General features: G+C 33.2%; 1 protein-coding gene across 1 annotated transcript in view; it reads left to right on the forward strand.

The window, feature by feature from the left end:
* The window catches only part of AGPS (alkylglycerone phosphate synthase), a 135,731-nt gene that overhangs the window by 48,527 nt on the left and 68,654 nt on the right, over nucleotides 1–18,550 (forward strand). Inside the window, exons 6-10 of the mRNA XM_065880596.1 lie at nucleotides 2,603–2,674; nucleotides 4,174–4,253; nucleotides 5,447–5,527; nucleotides 14,648–14,773; nucleotides 17,288–17,396. Of these exons, the coding sequence (XP_065736668.1) occupies nucleotides 2,603–2,674; nucleotides 4,174–4,253; nucleotides 5,447–5,527; nucleotides 14,648–14,773; nucleotides 17,288–17,396 (468 nt within the window). The remainder of the gene's footprint in view (nucleotides 1–2,602; nucleotides 2,675–4,173; nucleotides 4,254–5,446; nucleotides 5,528–14,647; nucleotides 14,774–17,287; nucleotides 17,397–18,550) is intronic.

Genomic DNA, 18,550 nt, shown 5'->3' on the forward strand with positions numbered 1-18,550 from the left:
ATTAAATTTGGAATGATGCAAATGACATATTCCTAGCTTTAAGAAAACCTGGGAAATGATAATCATAACTTTTATAGAACAGTATTTTTACTTTCATAAATGGATATTAATTTGTATATTTTCATTTGTATCCTTATTTCCCTTTCAGGTCCTAAGCAAGTGATACTCAATTTTTGCATGGTTTCCTTGCTTCAAATCTCTTTTTCCTCCATGCCATCCCATCATTTATCAGGAGATTGAGCTTTCTAAAACACTCTCTTTGCCATGTTGTTCCCCTCAATTCCCTTTTGCTAGTCAAATTGAGTCTTAGCACCTCTTGCTTGGTGTTTAAAATCTTCTGCCTTCAGATTTTTAATACTTACTCTACTTTTACACTGAAAAGTACCCTTTGGTGTGTACAATAGAAAGGAGTTTGTATGCAGTATATCATGTCTAATGTTTAAAGCTTTGTTTAAAGAACAATAAAGAATCATCAATGGATGCAAAAATTAGTGGGCAAAAGTATGAAACATTTATGTAATCAAAGTATTTCCTCATGAGATATTTATTAATTATAGTTTTTTAAAATAAATTTATTTATTTACTTGTTTTTATTTTTGGCCGTATTGGGTCTTTGTTGCTGTGCGCGGGCTTCATCTAGTTGCAGCACGTGGGGGCTACTCTTTGTTGTGGTGCACGGGCTTCTCATTGTGGCTTCTCTTGTTGCAGAGCATGGGCTCTAGGCGCGCGGGCTTCAGCAGTTGTGGCACGCGGGCTCAGTAGTTGTGGCTTGTGGTTTCTAAAGGGTAGGCTCAGTAGTTGTGGCAGGCGGGGTCAGTTGCTCTGCGGCATGTGGGATATTCCCGGACCAGGGCTCAAACCCCTGTCCCCTGCATTGGCAGGTGGATTCTTAACCACTGTGCCACCAGGGAAGCCCTATAGTGTTTTTATATGGAGAAACCTAACAGTTGGCCCTTCTGATCCAAGGGTTCCGCATCTGTAGGTTCAACCAATGCTGTTCAAAAGTATTTGGAGGGCTTCCCTGGTGGCGCAGTGGTTGAGAGTCCGCCTGCCGATGCAGGGGACGCAGGTTCGTGCCCCGGTCTGGGAAGGTCCTACATGCTGCGGAGCGTCTGGGCCCGTGAGCCATGGCCACTGATCCTGCGGGTCCGGAGCCTGTGCTCCGCAGCGGGAGAGGCCACAACAGTGAGAGGCCTGCGTACCGCAAAAAAAAAAAAAGTATTTGGAAAATAAATTACATAAAGGCAACATGCCAGTAACTATATAGCATTTACATTGTATTTACAACTATTTGCATAGCATTTACATTGTATTAGGTATTATAAGTAATCTAGAGATGATTTAAAGTATACAGAAGGATGTGCTGTAGGTTATGTGCAAATACTATGTCATTTTCTTTTTTTTTTAACATCTTTATTGGAGTATAATTGCTTACAATGGTATGTTAATTTCTGCTTTATAACAAAGTGAATCAGTTATACATATGTTCCCATATCTCTTCCCTCTTGCGTCTCTCTCCCTCCCACCCTCCCTATCCCACCCCTCTAGGTGGACACAAAGCACCGAGCTGATCTCCCTGTGCTATGCAGCTGCTTCCCACTAGCTATCTATTTTACATTTGATAGTGTATATATGTCCATGCCACTCTTTTACTTTGTCACAGCTTACCCTTCCCCTTCCTCATATCCTCAAGTCCATTCTCTAGTAGGTCTGTGTCTTTATTCCCATCTTGCCCCTAGGTTCTTCGTGACCATTTTTTTTCCCCTTAGATTCCATATATATGTGTTAGCATACGGTATTTGTTTTTCTCTTTTGGACTTACTTCACTCTGTATGTATGTCATTTTCTTTAAGGGACCTGAGCTTCCCAGATTTTGGTGTCTGTAGGGCTCCTGGAACCTATCCCCTGTGGATACTGAGGGACTACTGTACTGTATTACTAAATGATGAGAGTTAACATTACCAGCAATGAGACTTATCTACATCATGCGCCTCCAGATACAATGCACTGAGAAAGGCACAGCATCACTTCTGTGGAATTCCTGCCAAAATGTATAAACTGAATTTAATCCTAAGGAAATAAGCAAACCCAAATTGAGGGACATTATATGAAATAACTGACCAGTGCTCTTCAAAAGTGTCAAGGTCAAAGTAGACTGAGGAACTATTTCAGAGTAAAGAAGACTAAGGAGATGTGACAACTAAAATGCAGTATGTGATCCTGGTCCAGAAAAGAGGACATTAGTGGAACAGCTGGCAAATTTTGAATAAGGTCTCTTGATTAGTTAATAGTATTGTATCAGTGTCAATTGCTTGGTTTTTATAGTTTTTATAGTTATATAAGATGTTAGTATTTGCAGCTACTGGGTGAAGGAAATCTTTGTACCGTTTTTGCAACTTTTTTGTAAGTGTAAAATTATTTAAAAATGAAAAGTTAAAAAAGAAAACGGTTTTTTAAAAAATATAGTGATTTAATGTGTTAATGAGTGAATAAATGAAGGAAAAGTTTAGACACTAAAGAACTCTATAGACCCTTGTTTTGCAGGGTTACCCAGATTTTGTTCATGTCCTTGTGATTAATTTATTTTCCCTTTTTTCAACAGCGTGTCATGATGATGTAGTTAAGATTGTGAATCTAGCGTGCAAATATAACCTTTGTATCATACCAATTGGTGGTAGGTATTGTGTGTTTTGAATTTTAATGTGATGTAAATTTGTTCTATTTTAAATATTTGTGCCATCCCACTGAAAACATTCTTATAATTATGAAATGGTTATCTTGAAAAATTGGTTTATGGTGTTTATTGGTTATGCTGGCCTATTTCTGTTCTGAATAGATCTACCTAAACTGTTTGAGACATGATTTACCCTTAGTTCATGGCTTCTTTCCCATGTGGATCCTAATTGAAGCTGTGACTTACTGCCTAAATAAGAAAATGTTCCTGCTTTAGTAATTACTTTCTAACCTTTATCTTAATAGAGAGAATATTATTTTTCAAAGGCTAACTATACCCAACATAAATCTTTGAGAAGACGGGATATGCAACTAGGATAGTGATGACCAAATCAGTAATATCTTTTAATACTGAAAACTAACATTATTTTACATTTTAAGATAAATTTAATCTCTCTTGATCATTCACCAACCACATCATTTTAACAGCTTACACAAGCCAAAGGAAATTGCCTTCACTGACTGAATTGGCATTGATAGAATGGAAATGGGACCTCTGCAAATCAGAAGTTCCAGATACCTTCTTCAGCTGATACTTATCGTTGAATTCATGCAAAAAAGGCATTATACTGCCACTTATAATGAAATATTTTTCTGATTTCAAATGACTTTGACAAGAAATAGTGGTTACTAATCACAGACATGTTCTTAACATTGTTTCACTGTGTAGATCAATACCCCCTGTACTTGCATCAAGGTGACTTCCACTTATATTCTGTCCAAAAGATATGAAAGTACCAATTCAGACTTTATTCTGCTATATGATGGTACAGATCTGGTTAAGAACTGAGAACACCGTATTGTTCCGTATTGTTATCAAGAAAGCATTTTTCCTTTGACAACAAATGTTAAGTAGGAGTACATTGTTTAAATTCTTCTATATATTAATTATTCTATATTAAAAATCACTTTTTCACCAAAGAACATATAAATTTGTTTTTGAATATCATATAATCTGGGCAGTTTTAACTTTATATTCTAATTTATTAAAGCCTTTTTGCATGGGAGTATAAAATAATATTTTAAATGATAAGTGAATCTCATAAATATGGCAGAAAGGAGATAATGGTGTCTCTAGTTGTATAGGATGCGTATTTTTTCTTTTACGCTATCTCTCCACAGTAATCATTAGCTTAGAACTTTTCTAATCATGTTTTTGGAGTTCCACAAAATGCTAGGGGCTTCACTTGAGTGTGCCCGGGGGATGGAGCCATATCCCATTACTTTCAGCTCCATAATATTTCTTCATTTTGGCATGCACCATAAAATTAAGGTGAGTTTGCTTATAGTGTGTTAGCATTTGCAAATTACATTTTGCAAAGTAGAAATAGGTATTATTTCCTAGAGGACCTATCTGTATACTTTGACTTAGGGATTTACCCTAGAAATGTAGCTAAAAGTAAAATATTTAAGCATAGTTGTTGTTTCCTATTTTGGCAGGAGGAACAAGTGTTTCATATGGCCTCATGTGTCCTGCAGATGAGACAAGAACAATAATTTCTTTGGACACTTCACAAATGGTATATGATAATTTAAGATGTATTTGAAGATAGTGTTTAAAAGTTGTCTTTATGGCTCAGTCTTAGTTATTTTTAAAAAGGTATATTGTCCAATTTGTTTAAAATTTTTTCATCATTATATTTTACCTTTGTCTTCAGACCTCTAAAAGCTTAAGTTCACTCTTACTCTAAGTCATATATCTTGATGGATTCTACCAAATTGACATGTGAAATTGACAATTTGAGAAGCATGGATTGGAATAGTGATACAATAGATGACCTGATGTATTGTTAAAAAACAAATAATATTTGTTAATGTTAATTTGAATCATCAAAACTTAGTTGTTCCCCAAATTTGTACTAATGCTATTGCACTTTTGCTTTTGGAAGAATAGAAGAGCTAGTTAATTTTAAAATTAACTTAAAATTAATGAAGGTGCTAATAAACTTTAGGATTATTTTGTGAAATTTTGGTTCATTATGGTCCAAGAGTTGGCCATTGTGCTATGTTAAAGTTTCAGTTTGGGTATGAACTTAATCTTTGTATAGTCAACAATATTCCTGTTTATATAATCTTCTATTATAATTAAAAATTTAATATTTATTGTTATTTTATTCAAGTTTTTCAAGCATCAAAGTAGAGAGAATAGTATTTCTAGTCTCTAGATAAAATAATTATTTACATACATTGGCTTTATCTTTTTTCCTGTACTATTTTTAAAGCAAATCCTGATAGTATGCTACTTTACACCAAATATTTCTGTGTATTTCTTTTAAAAAGGACATTTTCTCACTATATTATTATCACTTATGGCAAAATTAAAAGTAATTCCTTATATCATTTAATATCCAGTCCACATTCATTTTCCAGTTGTCTCAAAATTGTCTTTATTCTATAATTCATTTCATTGTTCAAATGGGGATTCAGACAAGGCCCGCATTAGCTTTTGGTGCTTTCTTTTAGTCTCATTTTATCTGAAACCCTCTTTCTCACTTTCTGAATGTCTGTGTTTTAAACCAACTCCTGTGCAATATACTGCCTGTGTTACTATGTCTGTCATGTTGTATAGTCAAGAACAAGTGGAGCTTTCTAGTGTGGGTAACCCTACTTGCTTAATTTCTATCTTGTCACTTGCTGCTTTCAGTTAGGAGGTTATATTTCCTGAGAAAGTGTCTGTTCCTGGAGATGAGACTTCTTTCTTCTTTTGCAACAGAATCGAATCCTCTGGGTTGATGAGAACAATCTGACAGCTCATGTAGAGGCTGGCATAACAGGACAAGAGTTGGAAAGACAGGTATGTTATTTAAAATTTTCAAAACTGCTGTGTATCCCCTCTATGAATAAAGTACCTTTCACAATATATTCACTGAACAAGCTTGTTCGGTTTCTGATGTGGGTCAGATACTGAGCTAGATGCTGTGAACACAGTAGTGAGTAAGACACCCATCCCCTACCCTACGAAAGCTTACGTTATATTATGACAGAAAGTTAGGTAAATAGACATATGACTCAGTGAGAATTTCTAGGTGAAGCCTGGCTAAATGTGGGGTATTTAGGCTCATCAAATGGGGTTCGAAGAGAAGGAGTTGAACAAAGATGGTATCACAGAGGACTCGGCATTTAAAATGAGGATTAAATTAGGATGAGTGAGAGTGAAAAGGAAATGGCGTTGGGGAGAACAATCCAGTCAAGGGAAGCAGCATGTGCGGAAGATGTACAGGCAGCTGTTGCTTTGGAGGATCTGCAGATAGTTGAATATGGCTGAGATCTAGTCTGTGTATATGGGAGAACACATATTCTTGGTGTTTGTATTTTGGGTGAGTGTACATATAGTAGTGGTAAAGGGTGAAGCCAGGAAAACATGAAGAGGTCAGATCATAAAGCCCCAAATGTTTGAACTTTACCTTTGTACTTAGTTTTCGTGAGCTACTGTGTGGAGGATGGATGGGCACGTAAAGGTGGATTAAGTGGCTGCTGCAATAATTTGGACAAGAGCTGATAGTGACTTGAAACAAGGTCGTAAGAATGGAGCGAAACAGAACAAGTTGGACACAGAATTCTCAGAAATTAATGATAAATTTGATCAATTTGGGTAGATGTTGGTATTTGCTATTCATTGAAATTTTCAAAGCATAATTTTATTGAAAACTGCTCATCTCATGAATAAGTGGAACCCCTGGAGTCCTTATAGCACTTTTTTGGGATCCTAATGAATTTTAGGAAACTTGAGGTTCTCTTCATGGATTTTAAGCGGTAATTATTAAAATGTATTGGTTTCTTCAGCCCTTTCAAATATGGTCAAGATGACTGTAACTCAGCTTTTGTAAACAAAAGTTAGAAAGTCCAGTTCGCTGGTGATGAACTGACTATTTTGTTCAATTTGGGTTACAGAGACCCCTCTTTCCTACCTTTTTTTCCCCTTCTTCCCACCTTTTAACAACACAGAGAGAAATGTGACATGCTTGTTGATCTTTTTTTTATTATCTTTTTCCATATTTCATGGTAAAGAGTTGAATGAAGTTGGTATGCTGGTGACCAATTCTGGATGAAAGGTTTTGAAAAACATTATTAAACTTTTATTTTTTATTTAATGCGCTAAGATACAGAGAACTAGAATAAAATTGAACATATTCATTGAGACATTAAAGATCTTCAGTAAGTCAAGGTTTTATATAATTCAGGGTAATTAGGTTTGTTAATTATTATAGTTTATAATGAACTTTGTGGGTTGAATAATAGTATTTAATGAAAAAAAACCTGTAAAAAGGCCTGTATTAGTCTTCTGTTATGCTGAGAGGCATTATCAGCACAGTGATTTTTTTTTATAACAAAGGATGGCCTTTCATGTCTATAATTTTATATCCTTTATTATAGCATTTGATGTAGTATTTTAACCTTTCCAAGTTTTTTTTTTAAAGGTTAGAATTAAAATTCAAGGAACATATTTCCTTGAAATTTAAATGACATTTTCCTAGACTAGGAATTTATGATATTTTACCTACTAGTTTATTTCCCTAAATGCCAACATAGAACATTTCTTTTTGCCTCTAGTAGACTCTAATATAGTTTCTATAGCTTTGTTGATCCCAGTTCAAGTTCTTCCTCATTATGCTTCTGTATTCTTCAGTTTCTTCTTCAGCTGAGGTAACCAACTTAAAACTTCCTGCTTTTTCATTCTAGAAGTTTTAAAATGACACAAATATATTAGTTGGGTAGCACAAATTTTCATCTTTTTAACTTGTAGATTACATTTTTTAATATGTATGAAATTTAAGGGAGGTCATTAAATGTTAACTTTGGATTTTGGGAATTTGTTTCTAGGTTTATTAAATCTTTGGCTACTTAATTTCATTAGTTAATAGTCTGGGGATATGTGACTTATGTTTTCCCCCCACTAGGGATGCATTTCTCAATGCCTCAGTTTCTTTATTTACAAAATGGAGATAATACCTACTTCATAAAGTTTTTGTTAGGATGAAATAAGTTAATAATGTAAAGTACTTAGAAATTTTATTCATTCCACTAATTTTTATCGAGTACTATCTGTTTCATTCAGACACAGCTGACTAAATATTTCTTCTATATGCCAAAGACTCCTAAATTTGTATCACCTCAGACTTCTTTCTTGAACTCTAAACTTGCATATTCACTTGCCTAGTTGACGTCTCCACTTGTATATCTAATACACATTTCAAACTTAACATTTAAAAAAATTGAATTTCAATTTTCCCTCCACAATTTGCTTATTCTGCAGCCTTCTCATTCCCAGTTGGTGGAAATTCAGTTCTTTGGGCAGCTTGAGCCAAAATCCTGAGTCTTTTTTTTTTTTTTTAGTATTTCTAAAGGGTCTTTTTATTTTTAAAAATATTTATTTATGTGATTGCACTGGGTCTTAGTTGCAGCATGCAGGCTGTTTGTTGCAGTGCATGGGCTTCTCTGCAGTTGTGACGCTCAGGCTCTAGAGCGCGTGGACTCAGTAGTTGCGGCATGCAAGCTCTCTAGTTGTGCCACATGGGCTTCAGAGTGCATGGGCTCAGTAATTGTGGTGTGCAGGCTCTCTAGTTGTGGTGCATGGGCTCAGTAGTTGCAGCGCATGGGCTCAGTAGTTGCAGTGCAGGGGTTTAGTTGACCTGCAGCATGTGGGATCTTAGTTCCCCCACCAGGGATCAAATCCGTGTTCCCTGCATTGGAAGGCGGATTCTTAACCACTGGACCACCAGGGAAGTCCCTGCTTTTGTTTATAATAGTTTCATTGAGATATAATTGTCATACAATACTGTAAACTGCAGTCATTTAAAATGCACAACTTGATAAGGTTTGGTATATGAATACAACCATGAAACCATCACCACAATCAAGATATAGAACACATGCACCAATCCCAAAAGTTTCCTCCTGGCCTCTTTATAATTCTCTCCATCCCACCTTTTCCATGTCCCTGGAAATCACTGATATGTTTTCTGTCACTGTAGATTTGTTTGAATGTCCTACAGTTTTATTAAAATGAAATCACATACTCTTTTTTTACAAGGGTGGGGCGAGGGTTGGCTTCTTTCACTAGGCATAATTATTTTGAGATTCATGCATATTGTTGCATGTATCATTATTTTATTCCTTTTTGTTGCTCAGTAGTATTCAGTTGTATAGATATACCACTGTTTGTTTATCCATTCACTTGTTGAATGCTTGGATTATTTCCATTTTTGGGCTATTACAAATAAAGCTGCTTTGAACATTCATGTGTAAGTCTTTGTTTGGACATATACCTTCCTTTCTCTTGGGTAAGTATCTAGAAATGAAATGGCTAAATCATTTGGTAGATATATATTTACCTTTTTGAAAAACCACCAAACATTTTCCCAGAGTGATTGCATCATTTGATATTCGCGCTAGCACTGTATGAGTTTATCTACATCCTCGCCAATATTTGTTATTGTTAGTCTTTTAAAGTTTAGTTGTTCTAGTAAGTTTGTTATGGTATCTTACTGTGGTTTTAATTTGCATTTCTCTAATAACTAATGATGTTGGAGATCTTTTCAAGTGCTATTTGCCATCCATATATTTTCTTTGGTGAAGTGTCTCTTCAAGTTGTTTGCCCAATTTTTAAATCGGATTGTTTTCTTTTTATTGGGTTTTGAGAATTTTTTTTAACATATTCTGGACATAAGTTCTTTTCCAGATATATACTTTGCAAATATTTTCTCCCAGTCTGTGGCTTGTCTTTCCATTCTCTTAACAGAGTCTTTTGAAGAGTAGATGGTTTTTAATTTTGATGAAGTACTTAATTTTTTACTTTATATATCATGCTTCTACTGTCATATCTAGAAACTTTTGCTTCACCTGAGGTTACAAAGATTTTCTCTCATTTAAGTTTCATAGTTTTTAGTTTCTTTTCAAGTCTGATGAGTTTTGAAGATTTTGAGTTAATGTTCATGTATGGCGTGAGGGATAGGTTGAAGTTCATTTTTTTTGCATATGGATAATCAGTTGTTCCAGCACCATTTGTTGAAAAGACTATCCTTTCTTCACTGAATTGACTTTTCACCATCATAAAACTTGTCTGTTGTCACTTTTATATAATATGTAATATATAATAATGTGCATCTAGTCTGGACTCTATTTTGTTCCATTGATCTATTGTATATCTTTATGCCAGTACCACACTATTTGGATTCTTGTGGCTTTATCATAAATCTTTTTCAAAGTTGTTTTGGTGATTCTGGGTTCTTTGTATTACTATATGATATTTATAATCACCTTGTCAATTTCTATTAAAAAAAGTAGCCTGTTGGGGTTTTGATTGGGATTGCATCAACTCTATACATCAATTTGGGGAGAACTGACATCTTAATATTGAATCTTCTGACCCATGAACATGGTATAACTTTAGTTTTTTTAAGGTCTTTTAATTTCTCTCAGCTGTGTCTTATGGTTTTTAGTGTACAAACATTTCATATTTTTAGTAGATTTGTCCTTAAGTATTATATATTTTTATAAATGGTATTTTAAAAAGTTTTCAGTTTCTGAGTATTCTTCATTAGTATATAGAAATAAAATTGATTTTTGTGTATAGCTCTTAAATCTAGCAATCTTACTAAATTCACTAATTAGTTTTAGAAGTTTTAGCTCCCATTAGATTTACTACATTTATGATCATGTCCTTTGTGAATAAAGACAATTTTACTTCTTCCTTTCCAATCAGTATGCCTTTATTTCTTTTTCTTACCTGATTGCACTGACTAGAACCTCTAATGCACTGTTGAAAAGAAGTGAAAATAGACACCCTTATCTTGTTCGTGATTTAAGAGAGATGCATTCAGTTCTTCACCATTAGGTATGATGTTAATACTTAATGTATAGGGAGTTTTTTTGTAGATGCCCTTAATCAAGTTGAGGAAGTTCCTTCTACTTTAGTTTGTAGAGTGTTTTTATTAGGAGTGGATTTTGGATTTTGTCAAATGCTTTTTTGTGTCTTAAGGTGGAAGATAAGGTGATTTATTTGAGGCCTTTCTTCTTTTTTAATATAGGTTTTCAGTACTATAAATTTCCTGCAACTACTGCTTTTGTGGTATCCTACAAATTTTGATATGTCTGCTCAATTTCATTAATTTCAGAATATTTTCTACTTCCCTTTTGATTCTTTCTTTGACCTATAGGTACTTACAAGTTATTTCATTTCCACTTATTGGGGGATTTTTCTAAACATCGTTCTGTTACTGATTTCTATGTTAATTCCATTGTGTTCAGAAAACATTCTTTATATGACTTAAATCCTATCAAATTAATTGATATTTGTTTTATGGCCTACAGTATGGTCTGTCTTGTAAATGTTCCATGTACACTTGAAAAGAATTTGTCCTCTGCTGCTGTTGGTTGGAGTGGTCTATACATGTCTGTTAGGTCAAATTGATTTATAGTGTTGTTCACGTCTTCTGTATTTAAAAAAAATTTCTGTCTACTTGTTCTATCAGTTATTGACAGAAGGGAATTACAGTCTCCAACTATTATAGATCTATTTTTTCTTGCAGTTCTATCAGTTTTCACTTCATATATTTAAAGCTCTGTTTTGGGGGGAATAAATACTGAGGATTGTTATTGCTTCTTGACTAATGAACAATTTTGTTACTGTGAAATGACTTTCCTTCTTCCTGATGGTATTTTTTGCTCTGAAATCTACTTCATCTGATGTTAAAACAGCCATTCCAGTTTTATTTTGACTGTTGTTAGCATGGTATATCTTTTTCCTTTTTCCATTTTTAAATTTTTTACTAATTTATATTTTTATATTTAAAGTGTTTTTCTTATAGACAGCATACAATTGGGTCTTTCCTTTTTATCTAACATGAAAGTCTCTACCTTTTAATTGGGATGGTTAGACCTTTTACCTTCAATGTGATTTATTGATATGGTTCATTTTAAGTCTGTCACCTTGCAATTTGTTTTCTATCTTTCCTATCTGTGTTTTCTCCTTTTCCACTTTTACTGCCTTTTTTTGGATTGAATTTTTTTTTAATGATACCATTTTATCTTTTTTCTTTCTTCATTAGCTATAAGTTTTTGTTTTGTTCTTTTAAGGGTTTCAGGTTTTATAGTGTATGTCTTTAACTTAAAATAGTCTGCATTAAGGTGATAATGTATATAACACTTAGAGTTTAGCATAAGAACCATAAAATATTATGCTTCCCTTTCCCCTTGTCTCTCCTTTGTGCTGTTGTCATACATTCTACTTTTGCATATATTGTAAAACCTATAGTATATTGTTACAATTTTTGTTGAAATAGTAAGTTATCTTTTAAAGATATTTAAACAGTAAGAAAACATCTTTTATATTTACCCATCTAGTTACCCTTTGTGGTGCCTTTTAATTCAATCTGATGGTATTTTCCTTCTGCTTGAAGGACTTGTTTTAAATATCTTTAGCGTGAGTCTGCTGCTGATGAATTTTTTTTGCTTTTGTTTGTCTGAAAATATCTTCGTTTCATATTTTTTTAACACTTTATTTTTTAGAGCAATGTTAGGTTTAAAACAAAATTGAGAGGGAGGTACAGAGATTTCCCACATGCCCCTGCCCCCACGCATGCATAGCCTCCCCCATTATCAACATCACTGGAAGTTTGTACCCCTTGACCACTATCTCCCCATTTCCCCCACCCCCTCATCCCCTGATAACCACAAATCTATGCTTCTATGAGTTCAACTTTTTTAGATTCCATATAAAGTGATATAATGACATTGAGATTTCTTTTACCAAGGGTGAACCTACATTGGCACATCATAATTACAAAAAGTTCATAGTTAATTTTAGGGTTCACTTGTGGTGGTGTATATTCTGTGGGTTTGGACAGATGTATAAATAATCACTGAGTGCCTTCATTATAATATCAGAGTATTTTCACTGCTCTACATTCTTTGTGCTCTCCCTGTTCATTTTCTCAGCCCCCCGACCCTTGGCAACCACTGATCTTTTTATTGTTTCCATAGTTTTGTCTTTTCCAGAATGTCATATAGTTGGGATCATAGAATATGTGGCCTTTTCAGATTGGCTTCTTTCATTTAGTAATATGCGTTTAAGTTTCCTCCATGTCTTTTCATGGCTTGATGGCTTATTTCTTTTCAGTACTGAATAATATTCCATTGTCTGGATGTACCACAGTTTATTTATCCATTCACCAACTGAAGGAAATCTTGGTTGCTTCCGAGTTTTGGCAATTATGAATAAAGCTGCTTTAAACATTTATGTGCAGGTTTTTATGTGGACATAAGTTTTCAGCTCCTTTGAGTAAATACAAGGAGTATGATTACTGAATTGTATGGTAAGAGTATGTTTAGTTTTGTAAGAAATTGCCAGATAGTTTTTCAAATTACCATTTTGCATTCCCACCAGCACTGCGAGTTTCTGTTTCTCCACATCCTCTGTAGCATTTGGTGTTGTCAGTGTTCTGGATTTGGGCCATTCATATAGATGTGTAGTAATATCTCATTGTTATTTTAATTTGTGTTTCCCTGATGACATATGATGTGGAACATCTTTTCATATGATTATTTGCTATTTTCAGTGAGGTATCTGTTAAGGTCTTTGGTCCAATTTTTAATTGGTTTTTTTTTTTATTGTTGAGTTTTAAGAGTTCTTTGTGTGTGTGTGTGTGTGTGTGCACGCGCATGTGCGCGCACGTGCATGTGTGTGTATTACTTTCAGAAAAATTGAAAGGTAGTAGTCTTTTGAGAGTAAATAATATGAATATAGATTGTTTGGGAATTAAGGAAGAAATATCATGGTCTGATAATCTTCATTTTAGCTTTCAGTTCTGTATTTAAGCTACTTATTTGTGAGTGGTTATTAATCTCTTAAAATTAAATAAATGTATTGAATGTTTAGTGAAAAAATTCTATTATGTAATAATTGATGTCTTTTAAAATCTTGTTTTCCTAGCAACAAAATTAGACATAAATAATTTGCATTGCTTGTGTGCAAAAGCTAACAAATTGTATTCAACCTATAGGTTCTCAGGTTCTGGATTACAGCTTTCATACCATACTTAAATACACAGATATAAACATAGCTGACATATTCTACATCTCTGCGTGGCTTACTTGAAAAACAGAAACAGTTGCTTAATTGGATGACTATCAAAATGGTCAACACAGATTGATGGGCTTGAGTGCAGTAGACAGTGGGTATGCAGGTGGTAGTGTCTGTACCATTTGACATGAGATAGCTGAGTCTTTAAAATGATTTTAGTGGAATGGCTTTGGTGGTGTTTCTGTAAAGGGCATCCATCCAACCTCAGGTGCTGTGCAGATGGTAAAGCCACACTAATGTAGAAAAATGAGAAACAAGTGACTATTTAATGTACAGGAATGCATGATCTGCGTCACAAATACATGATGGTATTACATGCAGGAAACCTAGCCAGATGGCTGTACATTAAAACACATGACTCCTTGAGAGAATTAAGTACAGGCAATTTGCTCAGATTTTCTGCAGCCCTGCTGCAGATTATATTAGGGTATGGAGCATAAGAGATTTAAGTGCTTTATTTATTGAAACTGTTTAGATGAAGTTGGCAGTTATTTAAGCATAATCTGATCTCCATAAGTAGTTAATTTGTCTCTTTGTGGAAAAAAAAAAAAGGAGGGAGGGTAGTTGGCTTTAAAATAAAAGAATGTAAGGAGTAAGATTGGCTGGTGAACCTGTGGAAAATAAAACTGTCTTTTGGCCCATATTTTTCCACTAGGCAAAAACTTAAAAATATTTTTAGACTAATATGATAAAAGTATTTCTTTTTCTATATAGGTTTTAATGAGTCCAAATGGCAATGACATGGAAATTTTAATGTGGAAAGAGTTAATGTGTTGAGTTCTGTTTTAAACGGGGCCATTTTCACTGGTAAAATATTACATTTTTGTTTTTCAGCTTAAAGAAAGTGGTTATTGTACAGGTCATGAACCAGATTCCCTGGAATTCAGCACTGTGGGAGGATGGGTATCTACTCGGGCATCAGGCATGAAGAAGAATATCTATGGCAATATTGAGGACTTGGTAAATTTTTTTCTATTTATTATATAATAATTAATTAGTCTATGGAGATTATTATAAAGTTGTTAAGCCTTTAAAAATTGAGTTGGAGAGTCCCCCACAAAAGTATACCCTTTTTGATTATAGTAACATTGACTATGTGTAATACAAACAGTTAAAAGGTACAACTGTGGTCATTATTTAAGAGTGCTTCTTTTTGAGTAACTGATATTTAAATTTTGTAGATGTCTCAGTATCTGACTTATAAATGTATCTAAATATTAGTTTGCAAGCCTTGGAGCCTTGGTCTTCAACTCTACCACTATTTTAGTCTATTTACTTAGGTGATCTTGTCATTACTACTGTTTTGCCTTATGAGATTTTATATTTATTTTTCTGAAAAAAATTTTCTGTATAGAATTAAAGAGCCCAATTAAAAATGTTCTAGTTAATGTAATGTTTTATGTGCACATCATTTTGTTTTAGCTGATCTGGTGTCATTGCTCTTGAGAGTTAGTTAGGCATCCTGGCTAGGAATTAGGTATCATTTGTTCCATTTGTAGCTTTTCCAGTGATTAATTGTGTGACCTTGTGCAAATTCGTTTACCTTTCTAAACTTCAATTTCCTACTATATAAAATAGAATAATGTTATTTGTTGCATAGAATTATTATAAGGAATAAAGGACATAAAATGAAAACTCTTAGCAGAATCACTGGTATGTAATAGGTACTTCATACATGTTAGTTCCCTTTATCATCAATATTTTGATAACAATTTAAAAGAATAATTTATGAGACTATTAAAGTGGTATTCCTAACATTATTCCTAGAGCTATTTAGGTTTGTTTTTCAAATCGAGCGTTTCAGCATTTTCATCAATGTCTTCATTGATAGAAATATCAAATTGTTGATGAAATATATTGGTTTTTTATAGTTAACACCCAACAATTTAAGACTTTAAGTGTCTATATTATGAACACTTTTTAAATGTTTGCATTATCTCTTTTTTAATTGAAGATATTTCAGAAATCACATTTTTCTTTTTGCAATTAAGATAACAAATTCAGTTTCAGAAAAGAGAATTTGATCCTTTTGCTATTGGATTATTAAAAGCTTTATCAGAGTTAAGCATATTTGATAGACTACCACATTTAGTACTGCTAAAGCATGTAATTTATTTTAATCCTTTTGGGACTTATTTAAGGGCCACAAATTATAAGTATACATGTTAATGTACCTATTTGCATGTTTATATCTAGTCTTTAATATAAAAAAGCATCATACTGTGTTTAATCTGCTCTTTAAACTGTTATCAATCTATTAACATGTCAATGAGCATAGGCTTGCACCATTATTTTTAAAAAGTGCATATAATTCTCTTTTATTGATAATTTGTGATTTAGTAATTCCGTATTAAAGAATATTTAAAGTATTTTTATTTCAAAATTATAGAAATAAATAAAGGGAAAAATATCTTCTGTAGTAATTTTTTAGCATACCTCTTTGATCATTTTCTTTGGGTAAGTTCCTAGCTTGGATTGTTGGGTCAAGCATGTTTTTAGGTCCTTGGACCCTTACAGCCAAATTGCTCTATAAAAATTTTGTGCCAGTTGACATTCTTACTATCACTATGAGAATCTTTATTTTACTGGACCTTTTATTTATATTTTTTCCTAAAATTTTATATTTATTTGTTAGTGAATATAATCTTTTAAAATGTCCTCATTAGCAATTTTTATCTTTTTATTTTGCGAATTCTTTATTTATGTCCTCTGCTCATTTCCTTCAACAATAGACTATTTTTATTTATCTGTCAAAAAATTATTCTGAAAATATGTTGGGTTTTTACCTAACCATTTCTGATTCGGATCTGAGGAATTTTTTTGATTGACCCTCTCCCTACAATGTACTTAATTTCTCACATGTGTGAGACATATCTCACAGATATCTTTCTTCTTCTTTTTAACTCAGTCACCACGTCTCTCTCTTCATCCCAATTTTGATGGGATCAAAATTAATACTTCATTCTTTTCACTCTTTTCTACTGAGTGGGCAAAGTAGATAAGTTGAAGGTGGGGATAAGGCAAGAATAATTTTTTTCTTAGAATTCTAAGCATCTAGAATAGTGCCTAACATGAATAATAGTGCTTCATAAATATTGTTAAATAAATGAAAGAATGAACCTATTAAAATGTGATCATTGCATATTTTTTCCATCCTTTAGTTCTTTACCACATGGACAGCCCTAGACTAGCTTTGGTTTAAGGAAATGTGTTTTTCAGTTTTTAAGATGATGAATATACCTAGGCCAATAACAATCTTAGAATAATTGTTCCCTCTTTTAAAGTTACATACAATTTATTGTTAGTCTGAGAAGTACTAAACGATATTAGAATTCTGAAGGGAATCGCCATTTATCACTTAAACCAGTATTTTAAAAATAGTGTTTTATATAAATATATATGGGTGTGTGTATCCACACACACAACATTCACTGACAGATATCTAGAATTTACATCATGCATTGTATTAAACAGGTGGTTCATATAAAAATGGTAACACCTAGAGGTATAATAGAAAAAAGCTGTCAAGGACCTCGAATGTCAACAGGCCCTGATATCCATCACTTCATCATGGGATCTGAAGGTAAATATAACTGCAAACTTATTATGAAAAAATACAGGTTAGTGATTCAGTTTTGTGAAAATCTGTGATATTGTGATATCAGATTTTTGAAAGAAAGACATGTTTTATATATTTAATTTTTTTTAAGTTTTATGACTTTAATTTAGTACTTCATGAAGTTTTTATTATAAGAACATCTTATTAAACTTTCTCTTGAATTTTGCTTTTTTATGTTTTTAGAGCCAGCTTAGTCCTTTTGGTGTTATTTTGTTTTTCTTTTAGAGTTTTTAATCAATTTCAGGAGGAGTAGCTGTTAGGGTTTAAAATGGTTTGCTTTTACATTTACTGGTATGGTATTTTCTAATCTCTGAATTATCAGGAGGAAAGGACTAATAAAGTATTATCTTATTGCCTTGTCTTTCTATAATTATATGTTTTGTTATTTTCTAGTTGGTTTTTGAAGAAGTGGAATTTAAAATTCTGTTGATTCACATATCTTTGAAAACTTATGTTGGTCTTTTATTTTTTCACTACTTCAGTCATCTCCTTTGCTTGGTTACTTAATGCTGGGTAGATTAGAATGTAGTTCTTCATCTTATGCAAAACATTTAATTTCTGTACCTATGAGGGGGAAAAAAACACTAACCTTCTAATTTGCAAACTAACTCTTATGTAGGCACTGTGAATTTTATGGATAAGGTGAAGGTGGGCATATTTTTCAATTCTTAGCATGGTAGAGAGGGATAGTTATCCCTTAAATTCAGAGAAATGAAAGTGTTTCCAAGTTACCAGAGGAACTCACTACTAAGTCAGAAGGTGGTGCAAGCTGTCAAAAGATTTTCAAAACATCTAGCTATATTCATGGATAAAAGTGCATTTATGATAAACTAGGATGTTAGGGCATAAATTCTAACTTTTGATGGTAACATCAAGGAAAAAATAAATTATGTGTCTTAGTGATGTACTAGAGGTCAACTCTTAAATTGATGACCAGTGGTATAGCTTAGATATTTTTCATGATAATTAGTGACAGACCTCTGTCAAGGTGTTTCACCAATGTACTCTCTTATTCCTTTTCTGATCAGTGTACTCTTCTGTGGAAAAACAGAACTACACTTTTAATGAGAAAAATAAAATGTTAAATTCCTTTAAAATAATATAGTTCTCTAAAAATT

Source organism: Phocoena phocoena, chromosome 7 (assembly GCF_963924675.1).
Source record: "Phocoena phocoena chromosome 7, mPhoPho1.1, whole genome shotgun sequence".
Lineage (NCBI taxonomy): Eukaryota > Metazoa > Chordata > Mammalia > Artiodactyla > Phocoenidae > Phocoena > Phocoena phocoena.